Raw genomic sequence first — 26,969 nt, forward strand, 5'->3', positions numbered from 1 at the left:
TGTTTTTGCATAATATTAAAAAATTGTAACATTAGAAGAATTCCCCAATTAGAGAAGTTGACTAAAAACGATGTCATGTTGACAAATTTGTAGATCTTGCTCTATTTTTAACCTGGTTGGAATGCATTATAATAAGTAACATTTTTCAAACCATATAGAAAGTCCATTTATAGTTTCAGAGAAGAAGATTTTGGTAAAAATAAACAGACAATGACAAACACCAAATGATGATAATAGCTCACTAGACTCTTTGAGTTTGATGAGCTAATAAGGAGTTGAGGGTAGACATCAATAAGAAAGCCACCTGTAAAAATGACATTTAAAGGTCAACATATTAAGTCTTCAATAAGACTTGCCCACCCAAAAAATTATTTAGTATAAAAATTTAACAATAAAAAAAAAATTAAACAATTAGACTATCAAACTTCTGCTAACAAACACCAATTGTCTTACGGCAAGAAAAAAGATGCCTTATTTGGTTTGTTCTCAACTCCTTCTGTGAAGTAAACATTTTTATAGTAGGTTCAAATTTTTATTAATGTCAAAATTTGTTACAAATAAAAGTTGCAGCTGATAAAACACATTTGTAAAATAACAATACATACCTCCTGCTGGTACAATAACTGTTTGGTAAACTTCTGTTCCATTCGCAACGGTTTCTGCAAAAACCTTCAAATAAATAGAAAAGTCTCCATTTATCTAATTTACCAAGTACAACATGTACAATTTAGGATTGAATAACTATGAAAAAATTTACCTTTTACATGCTGTCCATACAAAAATATCAAAAAATGTAATTGAAACATATAGTATTTCAATCAACAAATGAATGTTACTACAGTAAAATCATCCGTAGAGTGTGTTCAACAAATTTCCAATAAAAGCCATTTTTTTTGTTTGTTTTTGCTTTACACTATCTCAAATAATTCTTTTTCACAAAACTGTTGATTAATTATCAAGTAAAACACAGTCCTTCACTTTCAGCAGAATCAACCACAAAAATTTGAAAAACCCTTACTTTACCAATTTATCAACTATTGACTTGGCCTACATAATAAATAACTTGATGTATACCTACCCTAATATAATAAATAACTTAATGTATACCTACACTAACATAATAAATAACTTAATGTATACCTACCCTAATATAATAAATAACTTAATGTATACCTACCCTAATATAATAAATAACTTAATGTATACCTACCCTAATATAATAAATAACTTAATGTATACCTACCCTAATATAATAAATAACTTAATGTATACCTACCCTAATATAATAAATAACTTGATGTATACCTACCCTAATATAATAAATAACTTAATGTATACCTACACTAACATAATAAATAACTTAATGTATACCTACCCTAATATAATAAATAACTTAATGTATACCTACCCTAATATAATAAATAACTTAATGTATACCTACACTAATATAATAAATAACTTAATGTATACCTACCCTAATATAATAAATAACTTAATGTATACCTACACTAACATAATAAATAACTTAATGTATACCTACCCTAATATAATAAATAACTTAATGTATACCTACCCTAATATAATAAATAACTTAATGTATACCTACCCTAATATAATAAATAACTTAATGTATACCTACCCTAATATAATAAATAACTTAATGTATACCTACACTAATATAATAAATAACTTAATGTATACCTACCCTAATATAATAAATAACTTAATGTATACCTACCCTAATATAATAAATAACTTAATGTATACCTACACTAACATAATAAATAACTTAATGTATACCTACCCTAATATAATAAATAACTTAATGTATACCTACCCTAATATAATAAATAACTTAATGTATACCTACACTAATATAATAAATAACTTAATGTATACCTACACTAATATAATAAATAACTTAATGTATACCTACCCTAATATAATAAATAACTTAATGTATACCTACACTATACCCTAATATAATAAATAACTTAATGTATACCTACACTAATATAATAAATAACTTAATGTATACCTACCCTAATATAATAAATAACTTAATGTATACCTACACTAATATAATAAATAACTTAATGTATACCTACACTAATATAATAAATAACTTAATGTATACCTACCCTAATATAATAAATAACTTAATGTATACCTACCCTAATATAATAAATAACTTAATTTCTCTAATTCTATGGAAAATTATCCCTTTCCGAACCCATTGTATAAAAAAAATTAATCAACGTGTGGTTGATGGTGATCTCAAAAGATCATTGGATGATTTTAAGGGTCATGACCTTTTTAGCTGTCTGGATGAATCAAAATATGATAACAGGTGTTAATGAAATTGACAACTTCGTGCAATGTGAAAGGCACTCGAAGGGGGATTTTCGGTTAACAAAAAAAGAAAATGTCTTTTAATCATTAGAGAAACAGATTCTTACATAGTTACTCGTGGATTATCGGATTTATCCAATCTCGATAGTTAAATTATAAATTTTAAAGTCCTCGCCGAGGCGGCTCGGACTTTAAAATTGATAATTTAACTATCTCGATTGGATAAATCCGATAATCCACTGGTATCAATGTAAGAATCTATATGTATACCTGCACTAATATAATAAATAACTTAATGTATACCTACCCTAATATAATAAATAACTTAATGTATACCTATCCTAATATAATAAATAACTTAATGTATACCTACACTAATATAATAAATAACTTAATGTATACCTACACTAATATAATAAATAACTTAATGTATACCTACCCTAATATAATAAATAACTTAATGTATACCTACCCTAATATAATAAATAACTTAATGTATACCTACCCTAATATAATAAATAACTTAATGTATACCTACACTAATATAATAAATAACTTAATGTATACCTACACTAATATAATAAATAACTTAATGTATACCTACACTAATATTAAGGAGAACTTGGTCTGGTACGACCATCTTCAGTTCAGTCAGATTATTGGTCAGTTTGACCTAAAAAAAACATTTAATGATTAATTTAATTAAAGTTTTTGAATGAAACTGGTTTATAAAAGAAGCAACCAACAATCCATCAATCAATGTTTACAAAAATAAACTTGTCTTGCTGTTCTTCATCTCAATGTGACAATCAACAGAACTAAACATGGAGCAGAATATACAATTTTCCTTTCTCCACAACAATTGGCACATGTTTGTAACTATACAAATTTAAAAAAAAAAATCTGTATCAAATTCTAACTATTATTGGTTTTGATAATTTACAAAAAATCACACAAAAATTAGGGTCATAGGTCTTATCACTCTTATGTGATTTTAATGTCTGCTTTCAATTCAATAATATGATACCAATTTTCTTGAATTTTGTTGGTACATGTTAAAGTGCTTAACCAAAAACAAATAAATCCAGAGTATATGTCTTCTCTTGTGAATCATTTTTATTGTTGAAAGTTTCTCTCCATCTATTAAATTTTTCGAGATGATTTTTTGCTAAAATAGAAAATTAGTTATTGAAGACGCTAAATCGTTTATGCCAAAATTGAATATTTCTTTCATGTTGACTTTTTAAGTACATCTTCTTCTCCTTACAGCTGTTATTCTAATCCTAGCAAGTTTAAGTTTTGGTTTGCTTGCTTGCTTATTTTGTATTAAAATTTGCTCAAGCATTGTAATAATTAAGATTGACATCTGCAAACAATATCAGTAGGTGGAGTTAACCCTTTTATAGGGAAATTTTATTGTTTGATAATGTCCAATCAAATTTAAATATAAAATACAAGTTTTTATATTTGCTTACAGATGTCTATCTTAATTACAATGCTTGAGAAAACATTAATACAAACAAAGCAAGCACGCAAATCAAACCTTAAAACTAACTAGCCATTAGTATAACAGCTGTAAATGATTTATATCTCTGTATGTTCACACCTAAAATAATAGATATATTGAACTTACCACTTGTATATCTCTGTATGTTCTTGTGTCATGACATTTGACATAGTAAGCCTTTATTACACCGTTTCTCTGCCTGTATACTGGAGGGCTGAAGGTTATGAAGACCAGGCGAGGTTTTTCAGGATCTTTTTCATGATTTACTCTCAGGTGAGTAACTGGACCTGGCGCTGTAATCATTTCGTAGGATACCAATTAATTACCAAGAATACCTCCCATATCCAATCCTCTCTAATTTATTTTTGTTACAACAACTGATTTTTTAGTTTAACTATGTAAAGCCTCATTTTCAAATTTCATACATCTATCAAATACCGGTAGTTACTTCCCTTTATGATATTTGTATACTTATTTTCTTTAATTATGTTAATTTGTATATTCAAAAAAGATTGAAATGCAACAGTTTCTTTCCAATATTGTATTCTCTTAGCCTGCATTTCACAAAAAAATCTACAGCTTAAATTGATAATGAGTATGCTGAATTGCACTTAATTCTAAATGAAAAATATTTTGTAAAAACATGACAAGAGATCTACTTGTATACAATGCAACTAACATTCAGCAAAATAAGTATGATTGTACCTGACTGTTTAGTCTGAATAATATGTGGATGTTTATATTGTGTATATCCTCTTTCTGTATGGGCTGTTATAGTTACTTCATATCGCCAGTACTCTTCTAAACCATACACAGAACATCTTGTCTTGTTATACACTGAAATAATTTAATTTTGGATGTAACATGTCTTCTGATAAGCTGACATTATTTTGTTATCAGCCCATAGACATAATTTAGTCATGTGACAGTCACATGGTCAACGTTTTTTCATGGTTTTCTATGGTTTAAATTGGAATTTAGAAATATAAGAAATGACTGTAATATTTTTTCTGTCTATTCGAAATAACATGAAAAATGTACGCGCGTAGCGGGTTATTTAACAGTGTGTACCAAATTTTTTATGTTATTTCTTCATAGACAGAAAAAAATATAACAGTCATTCCTTAAATATACAGAAGGTTTTGTCTAGTTATACACTAAAATCTACAGAACATCTGGTCTGATTATAAACTGAAATATACAGAATATCTTGTATCATCATACACTGAATTATACTAAAAAAATATCAGCTAACAGATGCATTCAAATGTTTTTTTTGTGATTGACAAAAACTAGCATTTTGTTGTATACTGAATCTTTACAATGAAGAAATACCAAAAATTCATCAAGAAATTATTGCTATTTCAATAGAATGAGAAATTTATAAATATGTCTACATTTACCTGATGTTTTGCAGTCTTTGGTTTCACTATTTTCTATATCCCTGACTGTGACTGTGTAGCTTGTAGGACCAGTGTAGGGATATGGTGGCTCCCATTCTACTTTCATCATTGTGGCATGTTCTTCAATGTCACTAAATCTGGGTTGATTTGGCACTGAAATATTCATAAAATTATAAATAAATATTCAAATCTATAAAAAACTTATTTTTTTTACATAAATAAGGCCTTTAGTTTTCTCGTTTGATTTTTTTTACATTGTCTTATCGGGGCCTTTTATAGCTGACTATGTGGTATGGGCTTTGCTCATTGTTGAAGGCCGTACGGTGACCTATAGTTGTTAATGTTTGTGTCATTTTGGTCTTTTGTGGATAGTTGTCTCATTGGCAATCATACCACATCTTCTTTTTTATATTAGTTCTTAGTTCTAAAAATAAAAAAATAAAAGGAGAACTACAAATGTAGTATTTAAACAAAACTTTAAATTAAGAATATTTCCATGGCATTAAGTGGCAGGGGCATATAACCAATATAAATGGAAAAACAAAACATCACAAATAAAGCTAGTTGAAAACTGTCAGAAAGTTGTATATCTATATGTATATATATGTGCAATTATAAATTATTGGCAATTTGTAATTTTTTCCTTTAATCTTTCCATATCAGGACAGGACCTGATACTGAAAAATTTTAGGCAATGACTTCATGTAACAGAGCAGCAACCTCACATGTTCATGTCAATAGTGTCAATTTATCATTACAGCAGATTCAATTGAGTTTGTAGCCAAAGGTAATTCTTTGGTTAGCTTGCTTGTTTGCTGAACCGTGAATTCATTGTTAGGTTAGGTAAACTATCCTCCTTTCGAAGTAGCATAGTCCAACAGAAAGATTGATTTTTTTCTGTAGGACTAGTCTATTCTTAAAGTAGGGTAGTTTACCTAACCTAACAATGACTTCACGGTTCAGCTAACAAGCAAGCTAACCAAAGATATTACCTTTTGGCTACAAACTCAATGGAATCCGCTGTAAAATGCACACAATTTCATTTATAGAAGAGAACAAATATCACGTTTTTTTATGCATAAAGTTAGTTTTAACAGAGACATATATTATATGTCTCTGGTTTTAATTACTATTTAATTTTAATTTCATATTCTCAACCAAAGCAGTTTGCTGTTAAGACAAATTACCATAAAAAAGTTATATAACTTTTTTATATTTTTGCTGACAAAGTCAGTATTAAGGGCATACTATACAGTTACAGGGGAGGTAATCTGAATGACGTTGCTAACGTAAAATGGTATTTTCGCTACGTCAAACTATGACATATCGGTAAAAATGCATTTTTCGACTTATTTTTATCATTCAAACTGATTTAATGTGAAAATGAGTTCATGGACCCCCATTTTTTTTAAACGACATTTTGTTTCATTTTGCAGGGAGATTGTGTGGACCAAATTTTATAAAACTGTAAATAGTGCAATTTTTTTAATTTTGATAAATATACAGCAAAAAATTATGTTTTTTTCTCGATTCATGACCATTTGATAAATATGAGTTATTTCTGAATGAAAAATCCATAAATTTTTAGGATATTTATAAAATATAGAAATTACAAATTATTTAACCAAAAAACAATCTTTGTGTGTATCTTTCGAAAGAAAAAATATGACCATAAATCCGAATTTAAAGCAAATATACAAAATTTCGACCTCATTTAACTCAAAAAGTAGCACATGAAGGTATATTTTTTATTAAATATTTGATTTAATCAGGCAAAAAATAGCCTATATGGAAATTTTCATCAAACTGTAAATACGGGATCAAAACTGTATCGTATGCCCTTAAAACAAAATTGTAATTTTTCTACATGTATTTACCTGCTATATCAGTTTGTTTCACAATAATTTCAGGGTCAGCTTTCCCGTACTGGTTACTTGCTGTGACAGATATTGTGTAATTTGTATATGGTAACAAATTAGTGATGTTTGTACATTCTGTTCCTGGTATTGCTCCAGATCTAGATATCATAATATATGGAGTATCTTCATCTAATGTCACATTGTAAAATACTGCATCACTGTTGAGAAAACATGGCTTTTCCCAGCACACTGTCAAACTGTCAGATTTTATATTCTCTGCTCTTACATTTCGAACTTCTTCAGGAACTAAAAAAACAGAAATTTTCAAAATTAGAACTGTTAAATGAAGATATACTAGTAGTATAACAAAAGTTATTGATTAAAAATTCTACAACATCAAATGGCCAACACTTTGATTTGTTTGTGTAAAGGAACAGGATAAAACGATTTTATTGTAATGTCCAATTGACCATTTTGAGTTTTAAATCTCAATCTACTTCAATGTTAGGCTATAAAGTATAAAACCTGATTCTACCAACTGCTTCAATTCGAAACATCACTGTGTATACGGTCAGGAATATGACTGGCAATAACCAATTGCTAAAGAGATGATTTTACCAGTATAGAAGGACATTGATTTGGAAAAAAATGTAATTCAGTTCAGAAAAACAAAACTTACCAGAATGAAGTGTAGTGATTTTGAGCTCATTGCTCCAAACACCAAAATTGTTTTCTACTGTTTCCTGTACTTTGATAAAATAATCCCAGTAGGGATACAGTCCTGTTATCTCACATGGATGCAATGGAAAACATTCCCACCAACTGGTAACATTTGTCTGGCCCCCTGTACAAGTATGATTCAAAGATGTGTAGGTTATTTGGTAGCTGATTGGTGCATCCACACTATCACATGGCACCTCAAACTCAAGTTTAATGGTTGTGTTGCCAGCAGTTGATTTACTTATCTTTGACTGAGGTTCTGAAATGACAAGGACAATAAAGTATTCCATTACAAACTGATATAAGTATAATGATATTAACATATTCTCAATAAAACAAAAAATCAGGAAAAAATGAAGAAAAGACTGGTTCAATAATAGTTAGAAACCTCTTAGATGTTGTTTTTTCTTTTCATATTTGGTGTTAATGGCAGATAATAACTTTAATAACTATTTGTCAGAAATGATAGTTTTAGAGCTTGACGTATTGTATGTATGGACACTTGTTGATTGGTGAATACCATGTGTTAACCTTTACATGTCTTATGGCTTCTGTGATGTTGGATTAATATACCTTACTCCTTGAATTATTGTTTATTACCCCTCAAAATTAATATTTTTTATCTTTATATGTCTTATTTCCAGTGATCATACAACAAAAATATTAACAAAAACGAATAAAATTATCTCCAATTTGTCAGAACAGAGGTGGCTGAGACAATCTACTATATTATAAACTGTATTTGATGACACTGTTAGTGGATAATTTACATAACAATTTTTGTTTTTGTTTACCGTAAACACTTGTGTTCTTTACTCCACACTTTTGGGATCCAGCTCCAGCTGATGTTAGAGCTGACACACATACCAGGTACTCTCTCCAACATTCTAAACTCCTTAATATTACAGAAGTCATGCCTTCTAAAACAGTATATTTACATCCACTAATACCATTGCTACAATAACTAACATTGTATCCTGTTATAACACCATTGGTTACATTAGGTGGTGACCATGTTATACTCATGGTGGTCACATTCAGTACTGTAACATCCAATGACGCTGGAGACTCTGGTTCTAAAAGAAGCAAAAATTTTTGATAAAGATGAAAATAATGAACAAGATATTAATTAGTCTTATAGGACACAACATACTTAGTTTCAGCAATTATCTGCCATTTGTTTTTTTTTATATTGTTTTTACAGTGTTATTGTTTACTGTCTCATCGAAGAATATTTATTCATATAAGGAGAGACATAAAATACAATTATTTGTCTCTGATATTAGTTCTATCTGTTTCTATGTGACAGTCATTGTGGTTATTGTCAGTATTGTGATGGTTGTTTCAGCTGATCAGAATTTGCAAAATATTTGTAGATTATATTTTTGTGTTACCTTTCATTGAAATGACAAACATTGTTATTTGGCAGTGCATGCAAACTATGAAAAACGTATTCTTTATTTTTTTTTTAATTTAAAATTATCTTACTATCTTCCTGTGTAATGACTGTTATTCTGTCTGTAGTGTTGGAACCAGCTTTATTAACAGCTATTATACTGTAGTGATATATCATCCCTGGTTTTAATCCTCCGATAAATAAATAGAACTGTGAGTTGTTGTAGGAAATGTTGGCATTCCTATTATTGACCAGACTAAAATCTGAGCACTTATTCTTCTGATGCGTCTGAAAAAAAAAGTAAATTGATTAATTTGGTGGTATTTAAGAAAATATTTGCATTGAACACTTTTTAAGGAATAAAAAGAAAAGAAATAGCTTTTTTTTAATAAACTGCTGCACCAGGAACCCATGCTACGCTTGTCCCATTTTCCTTGTCTCATTTTCAAAGAATAGATTTCAATAACTTCTCAATGTCATAACCCAAAATAAATAAAAAAATAAGGAAGATTTTTTAATAAATAGATATAAACCAGTTACAAAAGTTTCATGAAAACTGCTCCAACCACTTTTAAAGCTATTGTTTGTAAACTTGAAAACCACCTCTTTTTATGAATAAAATCCCATAGGTAGCTTATGCCAATATATATAAAACATTCATGAAAAGTTTCACGAAACTGCTCAAAGCATTTGTGAGTTTTTGTCCAAAACTGGAGAATCTTTTTTATTTTTAAACTATCAAAAAGTAATACCCAGTTAGAGTCATTTATGCTGCATTCTGGTTCAGGCTGTATACAGGAAACAGTATAATTTTCTATGGTAGTATCTTTACTATCAAACAGATTTACAGTGTATCCATGGATCCAACCATTACGTCTGATGGGCTCTATCCATGTCAGGTCTAAATTGGTTCTTGTTGTGACATTACTGATTACTACAGGGTACTCTGGTACTGTAAGTAAGCCATGACGAAAGGTTGATAAATACATGCTCATATTGAGCAATATGACAAGTGTAATAAAAAAAAACCAATTATTTATCATTAAAAATACGTTTTTATCCTATCATTTTCCTGTTTAAATGTCTTCTGTAATGCCATGTATTAAAACTATTTAATCTTATTCACTATGAACAGTATTATCAGTTCAGATGTTTCCCAACTAATGTGCAGGTTAAGAACGATACATATGCTTACTATAGCTAAAACACTCTATTATAACACATGGTTTATATCTTAACACCTTGCATTTTCATGACTGGACTTTTTTCTTAAGCAGTTTATAAAAGTTTTTAAACAGTTTTGCTTGAGAAAACAAATTGCAATTTGGTCAGAAATTCAAATAAACTGTTAAATGTGGAGAGCAACACAAAATATATAGATTGATCAAAAAAGTTTTCCATATGTTGAACTGTCTGATATCTTTTTTTTCTATTATTATTGTGATTATTTTAATGTTACCTTAATCATACCACATCTTCTTTTTTATATTAACAGTGTAATAATGACACTCTTTCTGATACCTGTAAATAGCTGTTGCATCAGTATCCGATTGTTTAGTATCGGTTGGTCTGAGATGAAATATTGACTATAAAGCAATATTGAAATAATAAATCAAGAAGAACAAAAATCATAATGGAAAAATCAATATGACTTACAAGTTTCGTTCACATGAACAAAGTACTGACGGGATACTGAATAATTCCAATTCTTTACATTCAACACATAACAATCTCCAGGAACAGTTCCATTCACAGTTAATGAAGGCTTGTTCAAAGAAACCACCCGTGACACGTAGTTACAGGATACATTTACATGATATTCATCACTAAATTTTACCCAGATGATTCTAAATGATGATTCATCATATATGACCGTGTAGGAGTTAGGATCCACTGAAACAAGAAAACCAAAAGTTTAGTAGATCTATCAATTGTAGTCTCATAGTTTTCCTGATTTTAATTTAAAAAATGTTGCATTTTAAGAGTTCCTTTCTAATAAAAAAAATATCTTTATGTTGTTAAAATTTGAAATAAAATATTTAAAAAAAATTACATTTAATAATCCATATTAAACAGGTAATTTTTATTTTAATTCAAAAGTAATAAACCTTGTTGTTGGAGACAATTTTAATACAAAACCAGAAAAAGCCATCAAAATTGGAATTTTTACCCCTCATTAGACATTTATAAATTGGTCATGTGTGTACAGAAATACACTTTATGATACTATTTAATAGTATTCTCAAAGAGAACATTAGAAGCTGTCATGCTATTATGTTTTTGTTAAGACTTTTGGAAAACTGCTTTATTCATAACATTCGTTGGATATTGGCTCTTCCCCTTTTCTGATTTGATATATATAATTCAATACTTACATGGTGTCTGAGTACACACATTGGTTAAAGGACGAGAATTACTTATATCTGAGAAGGAAACGGTATAAACATCAATGTTATAACAACTCTGTGGTACCAGTCCTGTAAGTTCTGTCTTTGTTTGATTAACACCAACAGCCTTGTTCACTGTCATTGACAACTTTTTAGCGTTGATTCCATAATCAATTCTAAAACTATCAAAATGTCCATCTGCAGGATGTTCAATCAACAGGGTTATGGAAGTGGTCGTAGTATTCCTAGTATGTGTTCCTAGACCAGGTGCTCTTGGCTCTGAAATATTCCGGTTACAATACTGTGTAAAACATATAAAAAGAGGGCCAAAAAATACCAGAGGAATAGTCAAACTCAAAAATCGATAAATAAACTAACAACCTCATGGTTATTTGAATTTAATCAAATTGGTGAAAAAGTAAAATAGATTTTTAGGCAGATCCCACTATAATGACTATAGCGCTGCCTAGTTTCAAATTCTAAGTAAATTTAAATGTCTGATGTTTTATATGTTATTGTCTCACTTGTTCACACCTGAAGGCTCTTGAGCCAGTGAAGATATACTCTAAAGAGAGAAAAATAGCTAGAAGAGGTGGGCAAACAAACAATAAGCCAATATTCAAAATTGAACCGAAAAAATTAGTAACTTAGTTCATTCAGTGTATTGTAATTTGTTTTACTAATACAACATGCATAATCATTAGTATGTGTATATAAACATTAACATGGCAAATTAAAAAAACATATGTATGCAATACTAAACATATATATTAAAGAACAGAGTTCCTAATAAGCGCAAGAATCTGAACTCTTGGAAAAAGTTGCTGAACCGCGTAAACCAGAACAGGAAATTATCATGATAAACATTCAGAAAATCCAAATTGGGCCATTGGGTGATTTTTGCCTAGAAGATATAAAGTTTTTTTTGACAAGCCATAATGTATTAATTAACAAGAACACAATGATGATACATGGTAAATGATGCAAAAATAGTTATTGAAGGTACCAGGCTTATAATACACCAGACACGTGTTTCATGGCTACATAGGACTAATCAGTGACGCTCATATCAAAATAATTAGAAAGCTAAACAAGTACAAAGTTGAAGAGCATTGATTACAAAAATATCTAAAAAATGTGCCAAATACAGCTTAGGTAATTTATGCCTGGGATATAAAAATCCACAGTATTTCGAATTATTAATAATAAAAAAAAGATGTGGTATGATTGCACAGGAGACCAAATGACACATAAATTAACATCTATAGATTACCATACGGCCTTCAACAATGAGCAAAGCCAAACCGTATAGTCAGCTATAAAATGTCCCGAATTGACAATGTAAAAACTTCAAATGATAAATCTAAAGGCCTTTTCAATGTCAACAGTAAATTTATGGAACAAAACATATAATTGATATTCACGTCAACACCTACATTCTGATTACTGAGCTGGAGAAATCATCTGCATGGGACGAAAGGTCTACCAGAAATGGCATCGAACTAATGGTGTTAATATATCGAGTGCCATTGACAACACAACAATTGGTTTTTCAAAAATAAAATTTATATTAGAAATGATAATCTTTAAAAATTAATTCTTCTTGAAAATTAACAATTTTAACAATAGGTCGATATCAAACAAAAAAATGTTTCATTATAATCTTTCTGGCGCAATAGGTAAACGAAACAACCAATGGCGAATCATCAACTCACAGTTCTAACCAAACCCGTGGTGCAGCGCAATCTCGACAGCGCTGTAGAATTGGTCATCCTGACGTTTAATGTGATCCTGAGGAATGTTATTCCACTTGTCCCGCAAAGCGAACTCATGCTGACTTTATGATATTGGTGCTGGTTTTCGTCGCCTAAACAATGTCAAATCTGCTGCAAAATTTGCTCGATCGGACCAAAATCCGTCGAAAAGCATGACTTCTGGTAAATGTCTATGTAACCACCACTGACGGTTTTTGGCACATAATGAATGATTTTTGGTCTGCACAATTCGATGTTCACTCCACACGGCCGTTTACTTACTTACTTACTTAGTCCTTGCTATGCCTAGTGGCACATAGGGCAAGGACAAGTTTCCTCCACTCTTCTCTGTTGTTTGCTGTTCTTTCAACTGTACCCCAGGTATATCCTCTTTCCTTTAGCTCATTTTCTACAGTGCGTCTCCATGTTGTTTTAGGTCGGCCTCTCTTTCTCTTCCCCTCTGGTGTCCATCTAAGGGCTACCTTGGTCATGTCATCATATGGTTTGCGTATAACATGACCAAGCCACCTTCATCTTTTTTGTATGAGCAAAGTCTCCATGTCTTTGGTATTCGTCATCTCATGAAGGTCTTTGTTGGAGATTTTGTCTGGCCAGAATATTTTCATTATCTTTCGTAGACATGTGTTATGGTAGCTGGAGAGTCTGTTGATGTCTTTGTCAGTCATTCTCCAGCACTCTGAGCCATATAGGAGTACTGAGAGTACACAGCTGTTATATAGTCTGAGCTTGGTCTTCTTTGAAAAGGCGGTTGTTTTCCAGATGTTGCCTAATCTAATGAATGCAGATCTAGCTTTTCCTATTCTGATCTTTATGTCTCTCTCAGCACCACCTTCTGTTGTTATACAACTGCCTAGGGAATTAAATGACTCTACTGTTTCAAGCTGTTTCCCTTCTACAAATATGGCAGGATGTTTCTCTGTATTGAGGTACATTAGCTTTGTCTTTTTGGCATTGATCTTAAGTCCAATCATTTTAGCTGTTTCTTCTAGCTTTTTGGTCTTCTCCTGCATATGGTCTTCGGTATGGGATAAAAGAGCTAAATCATCAGCAAAGTCTGTGTCCTCAAGCGTAGTACAAAGTGTCCATCTCAGTCCGGTGTTTCTTTCTGCTAGGGTTGTTCTCATTACCCAGTCAATAACAATTATAAACAGCACAGATGACATAATACATCCCTGTCTTACTCCAGATTTTACGAGGAAAGTAGAGTCAGCTTCAGAGTTGATGGTACATGAGAAATTTGTATAGAACTGCTTGATGAGTTGCACTATCTTACTTGGTATACCATAGTTTCTCACAATTTCCCAAAGACTTTCCCGGTGTAAGCTGTCAAACGCCCGTTTAGATGTCACTAATACAATTAAAGGTACCAATTTTCTTGCACCAGATACGCATTCCGACAATACATGTCTCTTCACTGATACTCGTAGCCAAAATATTTGAAATTGATCAAAAGGTTCTACCGTGACCACCATTGAACTCTCGTGACCTTTGGATAGCCATCAGAGTCGATATCGGATATGTTAAAGACCAAATGTATCGGTCTTGCTGAGCGTTTCTTGCTTTTAGTACCCCGGGATGTAGCTTATCATTAAATGATCCGTTTAGGTTGAATTTGTGGATTATTTGGGTTATTGTAGGGGCTACAACTTCAGTCTTCTCGTAGTTGTATGCTGTGAAAGGCTTCATTGGATCATGCCAAAAACATCAATCGTAAATGTGTCGACAATTGCCTTCAAAGTAATTTTCAACCAACTATTCAAAGTTCAAATATAAATAAAAATAAAAGTTATAAGATTTTTTTGAAAAACAAAAGTGTTGTGTTTTCATTGGCACTCAGTATAGTAACAAAAGGTAACCCTCACCTACCATTTGTTTCATGCAAGAGATTAACAAAAAAAAAACACACTTACTTGTACAAGCCCTTTGGTCAATTGGACCAATCCATCTACCATTTTGTGTTTCAACATCAATTTGGAAATTGTAACAGAATCCTATCTCTAACCCTTTGACTTTGATGGATTCATCTATATTATGACCTCTTCTCAAAGGTTTTGTTTCTGTTCTTGTTGAATTTTCTTCTGTTTTATATAGCCATTTCAATATTGTAAAATTTTCTCCCCTTGTTGAAGAAACTATAACTTGTAGCTTAATGACATTAAGTTTTCTTTCTGTGATTGTTACATTGAAAAATAAACCTACAAAATAATACTATATGAATTAAGTGATCGCCCTATCGAAACAATTCATATTTAATCCCTTTAACTATGCTTGTCAAATTCACTTTAAGTAGTAAACTAATTCTTTCCTTGAAATTACTTTCGACTTATGTGCGACTTTTATTCTTTAAAAATAATATTTATATGAAAAATTATTTCTTTTATTTTGGAAAACATATGAATATGTCATACCAAAGTAAGTACGTTTGAATAAAATGCTCACTATCTATATTGAACAGTTGTGAGTTCAGACACCACTCGCATGCAGAATGGGACAACATTCACTATCTAGTACATAATTTTATTGGTTTTGCTTCATACAAATAATGACATTAAAGTCTATATGTGAATGACGGGATATTTGGAACCATATTGTTAGGTTTAAGATTAATGTTTGGTGTCAATGGTTTTGTTTGGAAATAAACAAGAAAATGGTTTGGTGAGTTAAGTGGAGGTAAAGATTTAAGTTAAAACAATAATTTAGTTGAGTTTTAGAAATAATGAATTAATTACATATGTGTTTAAGATAGGCAACTGGACAAGTGTTAATAGTATAGAAAAGCATTAGCAATTGCAGTATAACTAGAAGAGTAACAATATCTGCTATATATATATATACTGTTACTCATGTCTACTGGTTAGATATATGTAGGGAAGGAAGATCTCCTTTTTTGTGACTCATCTCTACTGCTAAGGTATAAATTAGAAGGTCTTCTATACTGTGAAAAAAATATGCTGCTAAAGTATATTCAGGGAAGGGCGATCAGCTATGCCGTAACTCATCTCTACTGGTAAGGTATACTTTAATAGGGAGATCTGCTATACTGTGACTCAGGTTTATTACTAAGGTATTAGTAAGGTGAAATATCTTCTAGATTAATGTCTACACCTGCTAAGGTATATCAAGGTAGGGAGATCTGCTATACTGAGGCTCTGGTTTATTACTACGAGAAAGGAAGAGTAAAAAATCATCTAAACTTAGTGTAATGTCTACACCTGGAAAGATATATCAAAGTAGGTATATCTGCTATACTGCGACTCTTGTGTCCTACTAAGGTAGAAGATCTTCTAAACTAATGTCTACACCTCATAAAGTATATCAAATTAGGAAGACCTGTTATACTGTGAGTCATGTCGACTGCATAATATATATGTAGGGAAGGAAGATCTGTTATACTGTGACTCATGTCGACTGCATATATATATGTAGGGAAGGAAGGAAGATATGCTATCCTAAAACTCATCTCTACTGGTTGTGTATATGTAGGGAAGGAAGATCTGCTATACTGTGACTCATCTCTACTGGTTGTGTATATGTAGGGAAGGAAGATCTGCTTTACTGTGACTCATCTCTACTGGTTAGGTATATGTAGGGAAGGAAGATCTGCTATACTGTGACTCATCTCTACTGGTTGTGTATATGTAGGGAAGGAAGATCTGCTATACTGTGACTCATCTCTACTGGTTGTGTATATGTAGGGAAGGAAGATCTGCTATACTGTGACTCATCTCTACTGGTTGTGTATATGTAGGGAAGGAAGATCTGCTATACTGTGACTCATCTCTACTGGTTGTGTATATGTAGGGAAGGAAGATCTGCTATACTGTGACTCATCTCTACTGGTTAGGTATATGTAGGGAAGGAAGATCTGCTATACTGTGACTCATCTCTACTGGTTGTGTATATGTAGGGAAGGAAGATCTGCTATACTGTGACTCATCTCTACTGGTTAGGTATATGTAGGGAAGGAAGATCTGCTATACTGTGACTCATCTCTACTGGTTGTGTATATGTAGGGAAGGAAGATCTGCTATACTGTGACTCATCTCTACTGGTTGTGTTTATGTAGGGAAGGAAGATCTGCTATACTGTGACTCATCTCTACTGGTTAGGTATATGTAGGGAAGGAAGATCTGCTATACTGTGACTCATCTCTACTGGTTGTGTATATGTAGGGAAGGAAGATCTGCTATACTGTGACTCATCTCTACTGGTTGTGTATATGTAGGGAAGGAAGATCTGCTATACTGTGACTCATCTCTACTGGTTGTGTATATGTAGGGAAGGAAGATCTGCTATACTGTGACTCATCTCTACTGGTTAGGTATATGTAGGGAAGGAAGATCTGCTATACTGTGACTCATCTCTACTGGTTAGGTATATGTAGGGAAGGAAGATCTGCTATACTGTGACTCATCTCTACTGGTTAGGTATATGTAGGGAAGGAAGATCTGCTATACTGTGACTCATCTCTACTGGTTGTGTATATGTAGGGAAGGAAGATCTGCTATACTGTGTCTCATCTCTACTGGTTAGGTATATGTAGGGAAGGAAGATCTGCTATACTGTGACTCATCTCTACTGGTTAGGTATATGTAGGGAAGGAAGATCTGCTATACTGTGACTCATCTCTACTGGTTGTGTATATGTAGGGAAGGAAGATCTGCTATACTGTGACTCATCTCTACTGGTTGTGTATATGTAGGGAAGGAAGATCTGCTATACTGTGACTCATCTCTACTGGTTGTGTATATGTAGGGAAGGAAGATCTGCTATACTGTGACTCATCTCTACTGGTTGTGTATATGTAGGGAAGGAAGATCTGCTATACTGTGACTCATCTCTACTGGTTGTGTATATGTAGGGAAGGAAGATCTGCTATACTGTGACTCATCTCTACTGGTTAGGTATATGTAGGGAAGGAAGATCTGCTATACTGTGACTCATCTCTACTGGTTGTGTATATGTAGGGAAGGAAGATCTGCTATACTGTGACTCATCTCTACTGGTTAGGTATATGTAGGGAAGGAAGATCTGCTATACTGTGACTCATCTCTACTGGTTAGGTATATGTAGGGAAGGAAGATCTGCTATACTGTGACTCATCTCTACTGGTTAGGTATATGTAGGGAAGGAAGATCTGCTATACTGTGACTCATCTCTACTGGTTGTGTATATGTAGGGAAGGAAGATCTGCTATACTGTGACTCATCTCTACTGGTTGTGTATATGTAGGGAAGGAAGATCTGCTATACTGTGACTCATCTCTACTGGTTAGGTATATGTAGGGAAGGAAGATCTGCTATACTGTGACTCATCTCTACTGGTTGTGTATATGTAGGGAAGGAAGATCTGCTATACTGTGACTCATCTCTACTGGTTGTGTATATGTAGGGAAGGAAGATCTGCTATACTGTGACTCATCTCTACTGGTTAGGTATATGTAGGGAAGGAAGATCTGCTATACTGTGACTCATCTCTACTGGTTGTGTATATGTAGGGAAGGAAGATCTGCTATACTGTGACTCATCTCTACTGGTTAGGTATATGTAGGGAAGGAAGATCTGCTATACTGTGACTCATCTCTACTGGTTGTGTATATGTAGGGAAGGAAGATCTGCTTTACTGTGACTCATCTCTACTGGTTAGGTATATGTAGGGAAGGAAGATCTGCTATACTGTGACTCATCTCTACTGGTTGTGTATATGTAGGGAAGGAAGATCTGCTATACTGTGACTCATCTCTACTGGTTAGGTATATGTAGGGAAGGAAGATCTGCTATACTGTGACTCATCTCTACTGGTTAGGTATATGTAGGGAAGGAAGATCTGCTATACTGTGACTCATCTCTACTGGTTGTGTATATGTAGGGAAGGAAGATCTGCTATACTGTGACTCATCTCTACTGGTTAGGTATATGTAGGGAAGGAAGATCTGCTATACTGTGACTCATCTCTACTGGTTGTGTATATGTAGGGAAGGAAGATCTGCTTTACTGTGACTCATCTCTACTGGTTAGGTATATGTAGGGAAGGAAGATCTGCTATACTGTGACTCATCTCTACTGGTTGTGTATATGTAGGGAAGGAAGATCTGCTATACTGTGACTCATCTCTACTGGTTAGGTATATGTAGGGAAGGAAGATCTGCTATACTGTGACTCATCTCTACTGGTTAGGTATATGTAGGGAAGGAAGATCTGCTATACTGTGACTCATCTCTACTGGTTGTGTATATGTAGGGAAGGAAGATCTGCTATACTGTGACTCATCTCTACTGGTTGTGTATATGTAGGGAAGGAAGATCTGCTATACTGTGACTCATCTCTACTGGTTAGGTATATGTAGGGAAGGAAGATCTGCTATACTGTGACTCATCTCTACTGGTTGTGTATATGTAGGGAAGGAAGATCTGCTATACTGTGACTCATCTCTACTGGTTGTGTATATGTAGGGAAGGAAGATCTGCTATACTGTGACTCATCTCTACTGGTTAGGTATATGTAGGGAAGGAAGATCTGCTATACTGTGACTCATCTCTACTGGTTGTGTATATGTAGGGAAGGAAGATCTGCTATACTGTGACTCATCTCTACTGGTTAGGTATATGTAGGGAAGGAAGATCTGCTATACTGTGACTCATCTCTACTGGTTAGGTATATGTAGGGAAGGAAGATCTGCTATACTGTGACTCATCTCTACTGGTTGTGTATATGTAGGGAAGGAAGATCTGCTATACTGTGACTCATCTCTACTGGTTAGGTATATGTAGGGAAGGAAGATCTGCTATACTGTGACTCATCTCTACTGGTTGTGTATATGTAGGGAAGGAAGATCTGCTATACTGTGACTCATCTCTACTGGTTGTGTATATGTAGGGAAGGAAGATCTGCTATACTGTGACTCATCTCTACTGGTTGTGTATATGTAGGGAAGGAAGATCTGCTATACTGTGACTCATCTCTACTGGTTAGGTATATGTAGGGAAGGAAGATCTGCTATACTGTGACTCATCTCTACTGGTTGTGTATATGTAGGGAAGGAAGATCTGCTATACTGTGACTCATCTCTACTGGTTGTGTATATGTAGGGAAGGAAGATCTGCTATACTGTGACTCATCTCTACTGGTTGTGTATATGTAGGGAAGGAAGATCTGCTATACTGTGACTCATCTCTACTGGTTGTGTATATGTAGGGAAGGAAGATCTGCTATACTGTGACTCATCTCTACTGGTTAGGTATATGTAGGGAAGGAAGATCTGCTATACTGTGACTCATCTCTACTGGTTAGGTATATGTAGGGAAGGAAGATCTGCTATACTGTGACTCATCTCTACTGGTTAGGTATATGTAGGGAAGGAAGATCTGCTATACTGTGACTCATCTCTACTGGTTAGGTATATGTAGGGAAGGAAGATCTGCTATACTGTGACTCATCTCTACTGGTTAGGTATATGTAGGGAAAGAGGATCTACATAGCTGTAAGTTATGTCTACTGCTAAGGTAGAGTTAGGGAAAGATTCAATCTGATATTATATTATATCATATCTACTGCTAATGTACATTTAGTATAGCAAGACCTGCTGTATTGTAAGTTAAATCTACTGGTACGGTATATGAGAGATAGAAAGTGCTGAATCAGTGTACTGTAACTCATCTCTACTCTACTCAGGTATTTAGGGTAGTAATATCCGCTATACTGTTAGTTATCACTAGTGGTAAGGTATATGAAAGGTAGGACAATCTGCAGTACTATACCTTTATTTCCAGTTATAATACTGTAAGTGGTTGTACCATGTAATTGTGAAGTTTCTTCAATAGTCGGGGGAACAGTTGTTATTGGTAGTTTTTTTGCAATGCTAGTAGTATTTTGAAGGGAACCAACTTGTGTTGAATGACCAGTTGACATTTCATTCTTCTCAGATTTGTAAGAAGTTTTTGTGTGGGTTGTTGAAGAACTTGATGCAGTAGAGGTACCCGTGGTTTCACTGTTTTGTTGTATAAAACTTTGAGTTGTCATTTCAGGTGTTATATCGTTGACCACAAAAGTACTTGATGACACATATTTTGATATGTCATCAGTTATATCATCAGAAGGTAAAGAAATTGGAGATGGAGATGTCAATATGTTTGACATTTGATCTGGTACAGTTTTGCTTACAATATCATCAGTATCTACCCATACAGTTGAAGAAGATGGGGTTGTTGAATCATATGCTGTGTCTTCAGTAGTTATGTTTTCAATATAAGCTTGAGATGGTGACTCATTTAATATGATACTTGATCTATCAATTTTGACAGTTGATGATAAAGTTGGAGATGTCATTTCAATAGCTTTATGATGTGACACTGTACTTTCATCTGACACTGTAAAGTCAGGATTTGAACTTTCTCTTGACATGACTCCAGTAGCTGTATTTAGTTCCATTGTACCTAATGAACCTTCAGATGACTCTTTCTTTGAATTGACTTCAGTAACTGTACTTTGATCCTCTGTTTCTGATACTTCTTGAGATGGCTCTTTCCTTGGATTGACTTCAGCATCTGTACTCAGTCCTTCTGCAACTGATAAACCTTTAGATGACCCTTTCCTTGGACTAAACTCAGTAACTGTACTCAGTTTCGCCAATACTGAAAATCCTTTAGTTGACCATTTGCTTTGATTGTATTCAGTAACTGTACTCTGCCCCTCTGTTACTGATACTTCTTGAGATGGCCCTTTTCTTGTATTGACCTCAGCATCTGTACTCAGTTCCTCTGCTACTAATAAACCTTCAGTTGACCCTTTGCTTTGATTGTATTCAGTAACTGTACTCTGCCCCTCTGTTATTGATACTTCTTGAGATGGCCCTTTCCTTGTTTTGACATCAGCATCTGTACTCAGTTCCTCTGCTACTAATAAACCTTCAGTTGACCCTTTGCTTTGATTGTATTCAGTAGCTGTACTAAGTTCCTCTATTACTGACGAACCTTTAGATGACCCTTTCCTTGGACTAATCTCAGTAACTGCACTCAGTTTCTCCGATACTGATAAACCTTCAGTTGACCCTTTGCTTTTACTGTATGCAGTAGCTGTACTAAGTTCTTCTGTTACTGACGATCCTTGAGATGATTCTTTACTTGGATTTACTTCAGTAACTGTACTCAGTTTCTCTGCTACTGATAAACCTTTAGATGCCCCTTTCCTTAGACTTATCTCAGTAACTGTACTCAGTGTCTCCGATACTGAAATACCTTCAGTTGACCCTTTGCTTTTATTGTATTCAGTAACTGTACTAAGTTCCTCTGTTACTGAAGAACTTTGAATTGATCCTTTGTTTGGATTGTTTTCAGTACCTGTACTCAATTCCTGTGATCCTAAATTGTATTGATAAGTCGATTTATTCAGCATCTCACTAGTGTTTTCTGTAGTAATCAAGTTTACAGATTTAGTAGAGGTTTTTGTGATGTGTTCTGGTGATGATTTGGCAATAGCAGATGAACTATCAATACCAGAAGTAACAAAAACAGGTGACTGACTACTTAAACGTTGAGATTGAGTGAATGGTTTGGGAGGCTTATCCGTAGCAGGACCAAAATTAGTAGTTGTTGACGTCTCCCATTGAGCTTCTTCTCTGGTTGTTACAATTGAAGTTAACACTCGTTCAGATGTTGAAGACGCTTCTGTCACAGAATCTAGTGTAGGATAATTTACCTTTGTATCCAAACTAGAAGATAGAGTGTGAATAGGGACAACTGTATTAGCATTAGAAGTGGAGCTTTCAACTGATTCAATATCATATGTACCTTCCTTATCACTAGTCATCATGTTGTCTGTACCATTGTTATCACCAGTTATCATGTTGACTGTACCATTGTTATCACTAGTCATCATGTTGTCTGTACCATTGTTATCACCAGTTATCATGTTGACTGTACCATTGTTAGCACTAGTTATCATGTTGTCTGTACCATTGTTATCACCAGTTATCATGTTGACTGTACCATTGTTATCACCAGTTATCATGTTGTCTGTACCATTGTTATCACCAGTTATCATGTTGACTGTACCATTGTTATCACCAGTTATCATGGTGTCTGTACCATTGTTATCACCAGAAAATCTTACTCCTGTGGTAGTTGTACCGCTAGAATTTAAAGCAGTTGTGTTCCTTGTTGTATCGAAAGTTGTAGTAAAACTGCTGTTTTTCTTTTTATCATGAGAATTCATATTCTTTGTCGAAGATAACTTATCTGACATTACATTATCCGTTGAAACAGCATTAGAGGTGTCAATATCTGCATCAACATGGGCTGTGGTTACTGATGACTCATTTGAAATACTATTATATAATGGAGTCTCCATCGACACACCAGAAGACAAATCAACAATAGAAGATTTATCCTTTTCTTTTTCAATTGTTGTGATAAAAAAGGTTCTTTCAGATGATGTCCCTGTTTTTAAACTGTCTCCAACAGTGACCGATGAAGCGGTGCTTTCTTTCTTTACATCTGTTTTTGGTGATACACTTGGATTCAAATTGTCAGATATGCGATTAAAAGGGATGTGTATTTGAGTATTGTTAACTATTAGGTCTCTGCTATACTCTGCATTGACAGAAGACAACTTGTTTTCAAGTACAGTAAATGAACTGGTAGTTAAAACATTAGAAGAGAGATTAGAAGGAGATAGTTCACTCTCACTACTACTACTAACAGAATTAATCTTTAGGTCACTACTATGTGTCACGTTAATGACAGGTATGTTTCCCTCCATGTTAAAAGATTCAGATGTATTTTTAATTTCAAAATTCCTAGTCAGAGTACCATCTTCAGTGGTAAAATGATTTGTAGTGGTGGTGGCTTTACGTATTGGCTCTCCTGGTGTTTGTGTTGACAGTTGTTGAAGCTGATTTCCTGTTCCCCATGTCATAGAGGTGAAAGCTAAAGAACAATGTTACTATTAAAAAGACAGTGTACAATTAGGTAAAAGTTAGGCCTTGAATGATAATAATTGATTTATAGAAGAGGTGGTGTTTGAGATTCATGAGACTCCCTTAGTGTCTAAAAAGAATTGTAAATATGAAAAATACTTTTATTTAGATAATATAGAAATATATAAGAAAAAGAAATCATTAAGTTTTATGTAGAATTGTTTAAACTGATGAATGTTATAGTTAAAGATGACTAGAAAATAGAAAACATAAGAACATTAGAATTACATTGAACCTTATGATAAAGAAGAGATATTGTGAATCTCTCACAAATGCTTATATTGCATATATATGACTAACCTATTATCATTTCACTTTGAACAAATCTTTTCATTTATTTGAAACCATTTTAAATTTTATATTCAGTGATTTGGCACCAGTTTTATTATACAACTAATGAAAAAAATAAACAAAAAGACAATACCTTTTGGTATAAACCCCCAAAATGTTAGATACACTTGTATGAGTAATGCATACATAAGCTTGATGTTTAAGAGCTTCTCACTATTGTTCAATAAAAACTTTCAGTATATCAACATCAATCCTTAAAAGACCCCCCCCCCAAAAAAAAAATAAAACCCAATGATAATAAATGAACAAATTATCTTACCTGAATTTGTAGTTGTTTGGAGCGGCTGTGATGTTGTTGATGTTTCATAAGAACTTTTTGCACTAAGAGTTGTCATCGAAACCTTCACAGATGGTTCTGTTGTCAACTCGGATATACCTACAGAAAAAGCTTTGTCACCTGCTTCAGTTAAAGTTACTGGCTCTGGGGTTGTTTCTTTTGATATGCTGGTTCTGGTCATATCAACACTTGGAGAACTGCTCCCATTCCTTGATATAGTTGTTTTATATGTCTTTGTTTCAGTTGACGTCTTATCTTCCTGTTCGGATTGTTTTGTTGTTTTAACACCTGGTTCGGTTATAGTTACTGACTCGGGGGTAGTTTCTGTTGATATTCCGGTTCTGGTGATATCAACACTTGAAGAACTGCTCCCATTCCTTGATGTAAATGTTCTGTCTGTATTTATGTTAGTTGACATATGTTCCTGTTCAGAACGATTTGTTGTTTTTCCGGCTGCTTCAGTTAATGTTACTGACTCTGGGGTTGTTTCTTTTGATATGCTGGTTCTGGTCTTATCAACACTTGGAGAACTGCTCCCATTCCTTAACACAGTTGTTTTATCTGTCTTTGTTTCAGTTGACGTCTTATCTTCCTGTTCGTGTTGTTTGGTTGTTTTAACACCTGCTTCAGTTATAGTTACTGACTCGGGGGTAGTTTCTGTTGATATGCTAGTTCTGGTCATATCAACACTTGAAGAACTGCTCCAATTCCTTGATATAGTTGTTTTATCTGTCTCTGTCATAGTTGTTATCTTATCTTCCTGTTCGGGTTGATTTGTTGTTGTAATGACTGTTTCTGTTAACGACTTTGTGTTTGAATGACTCATCATGGTGGCTGTATGCAAATTTGTCTTTAATTCAGATGTCAAAGTTTCTGATGTTATATCATTTGTGGATAAATCTTGTCCTAACCCCAGAGAGTTTACAGGTAGTGCTTTTTTATCTACTGATGTTTTATCTGATAATGTTTGGGTCTTGTCATATGTTGAGGCAACGGTAGATATTTCTGTCGGTTCTTTCAGCGACTGACTATCTGTGTCTAAGGTTGTAGTTGTTTTTGTATAAGTCACTTCATCCACCGAGGAATTCCCCTTTGATTCATCTACTGATACATCTGTATTTAATGTGGGCCCTCCTGGACCCTTCGATTCTGTATCATCACCACCATCATCACCATCATCATCCCTAACAGTATAGGTGGTCACAGATAATGGAGTAGCACCTCTGGTTGAAGTAGTAGGAGTGGTTGTGCTACTTTTGGTACTGACTGGTTTTAATGGTATTGGTTCATCTAAAACATATAAAAACTAAACAAAATAAAAAGTCTGATTACTCATTTTCTGTTTGTAAAACACATGTCTGACAGGAGGATCATATGATCTCTCAAAGTTGTAAAATTTAAAACTTCTTTGACTGCATATAATTTTTGAAAATAATGTATATATGAATAAATATGAACCAGAGCTAGAAGAAAAAATGGCAAATAGCTTTTTAAATATAAAGCATCACATGTGGATGAAAATACAGTATTTTGCTTACTATGATTGAGGTTCCAATTTCTTAAAGGAAAATATGCCCAATTATTTTTTAAATTGCCTTATAACACTGCTGCTTAATATTTGAATTTTGTTCAAAATACAAAATGATCCAATACATGAGTTATGTTTAATTTATTGATACATGTACTATACAGTATTTTTTTTTTATTAAAATAATAACTTCGTATAGTGATAGGCCAGACCTCTTGAATGAACACAGTACATAACACTGAATATTGCTACCAAATTCATAAATTCTGCTTGTTATTTTTTAATTTGATAAGTTGGTTTTAATAGCAGATCTTTGAAAACCTGTCTAATTTTATTACATCTAGTCTTTGGATGATTGATTAAGAGCTTTACATGTATAGTCGCCTGACTACGGCTGTAGACCACTTTAAGTTATTTATATTGTTGGGTTTCTGTCTCAGTGA

General features: G+C 33.2%; 1 protein-coding gene across 1 annotated transcript in view; it reads right to left on the reverse strand.

Annotated features, from left to right (window-relative positions):
- The window catches only part of LOC134688148 (receptor-type tyrosine-protein phosphatase beta-like), a 50,789-nt gene that overhangs the window by 12,130 nt on the left and 11,690 nt on the right, over positions 1–26,969 (reverse strand). Inside the window, exons 4-17 of the mRNA XM_063548620.1 lie at positions 24,981–26,288; positions 15,310–15,594; positions 11,613–11,903; positions 10,894–11,130; positions 9,990–10,189; positions 9,330–9,525; positions 8,636–8,917; positions 7,801–8,100; positions 7,140–7,427; positions 5,263–5,415; positions 4,565–4,696; positions 3,986–4,152; positions 2,957–3,025; positions 606–669 (exon numbers count right to left, since the gene is read on the reverse strand). Coding sequence (XP_063404690.1) covers positions 606–669; positions 2,957–3,025; positions 3,986–4,152; positions 4,565–4,696; positions 5,263–5,415; positions 7,140–7,427; positions 7,801–8,100; positions 8,636–8,917; positions 9,330–9,525; positions 9,990–10,189; positions 10,894–11,130; positions 11,613–11,903; positions 15,310–15,594; positions 24,981–26,288 — 3,972 coding nt within the window. The remainder of the gene's footprint in view (positions 1–605; positions 670–2,956; positions 3,026–3,985; positions 4,153–4,564; positions 4,697–5,262; positions 5,416–7,139; positions 7,428–7,800; positions 8,101–8,635; positions 8,918–9,329; positions 9,526–9,989; positions 10,190–10,893; positions 11,131–11,612; positions 11,904–15,309; positions 15,595–24,980; positions 26,289–26,969) is intronic.

This window comes from Mytilus trossulus, chromosome 10 (assembly GCF_036588685.1).
Source record: "Mytilus trossulus isolate FHL-02 chromosome 10, PNRI_Mtr1.1.1.hap1, whole genome shotgun sequence".
In the NCBI taxonomy this organism is placed as follows: domain Eukaryota; kingdom Metazoa; phylum Mollusca; class Bivalvia; order Mytilida; family Mytilidae; genus Mytilus; species Mytilus trossulus.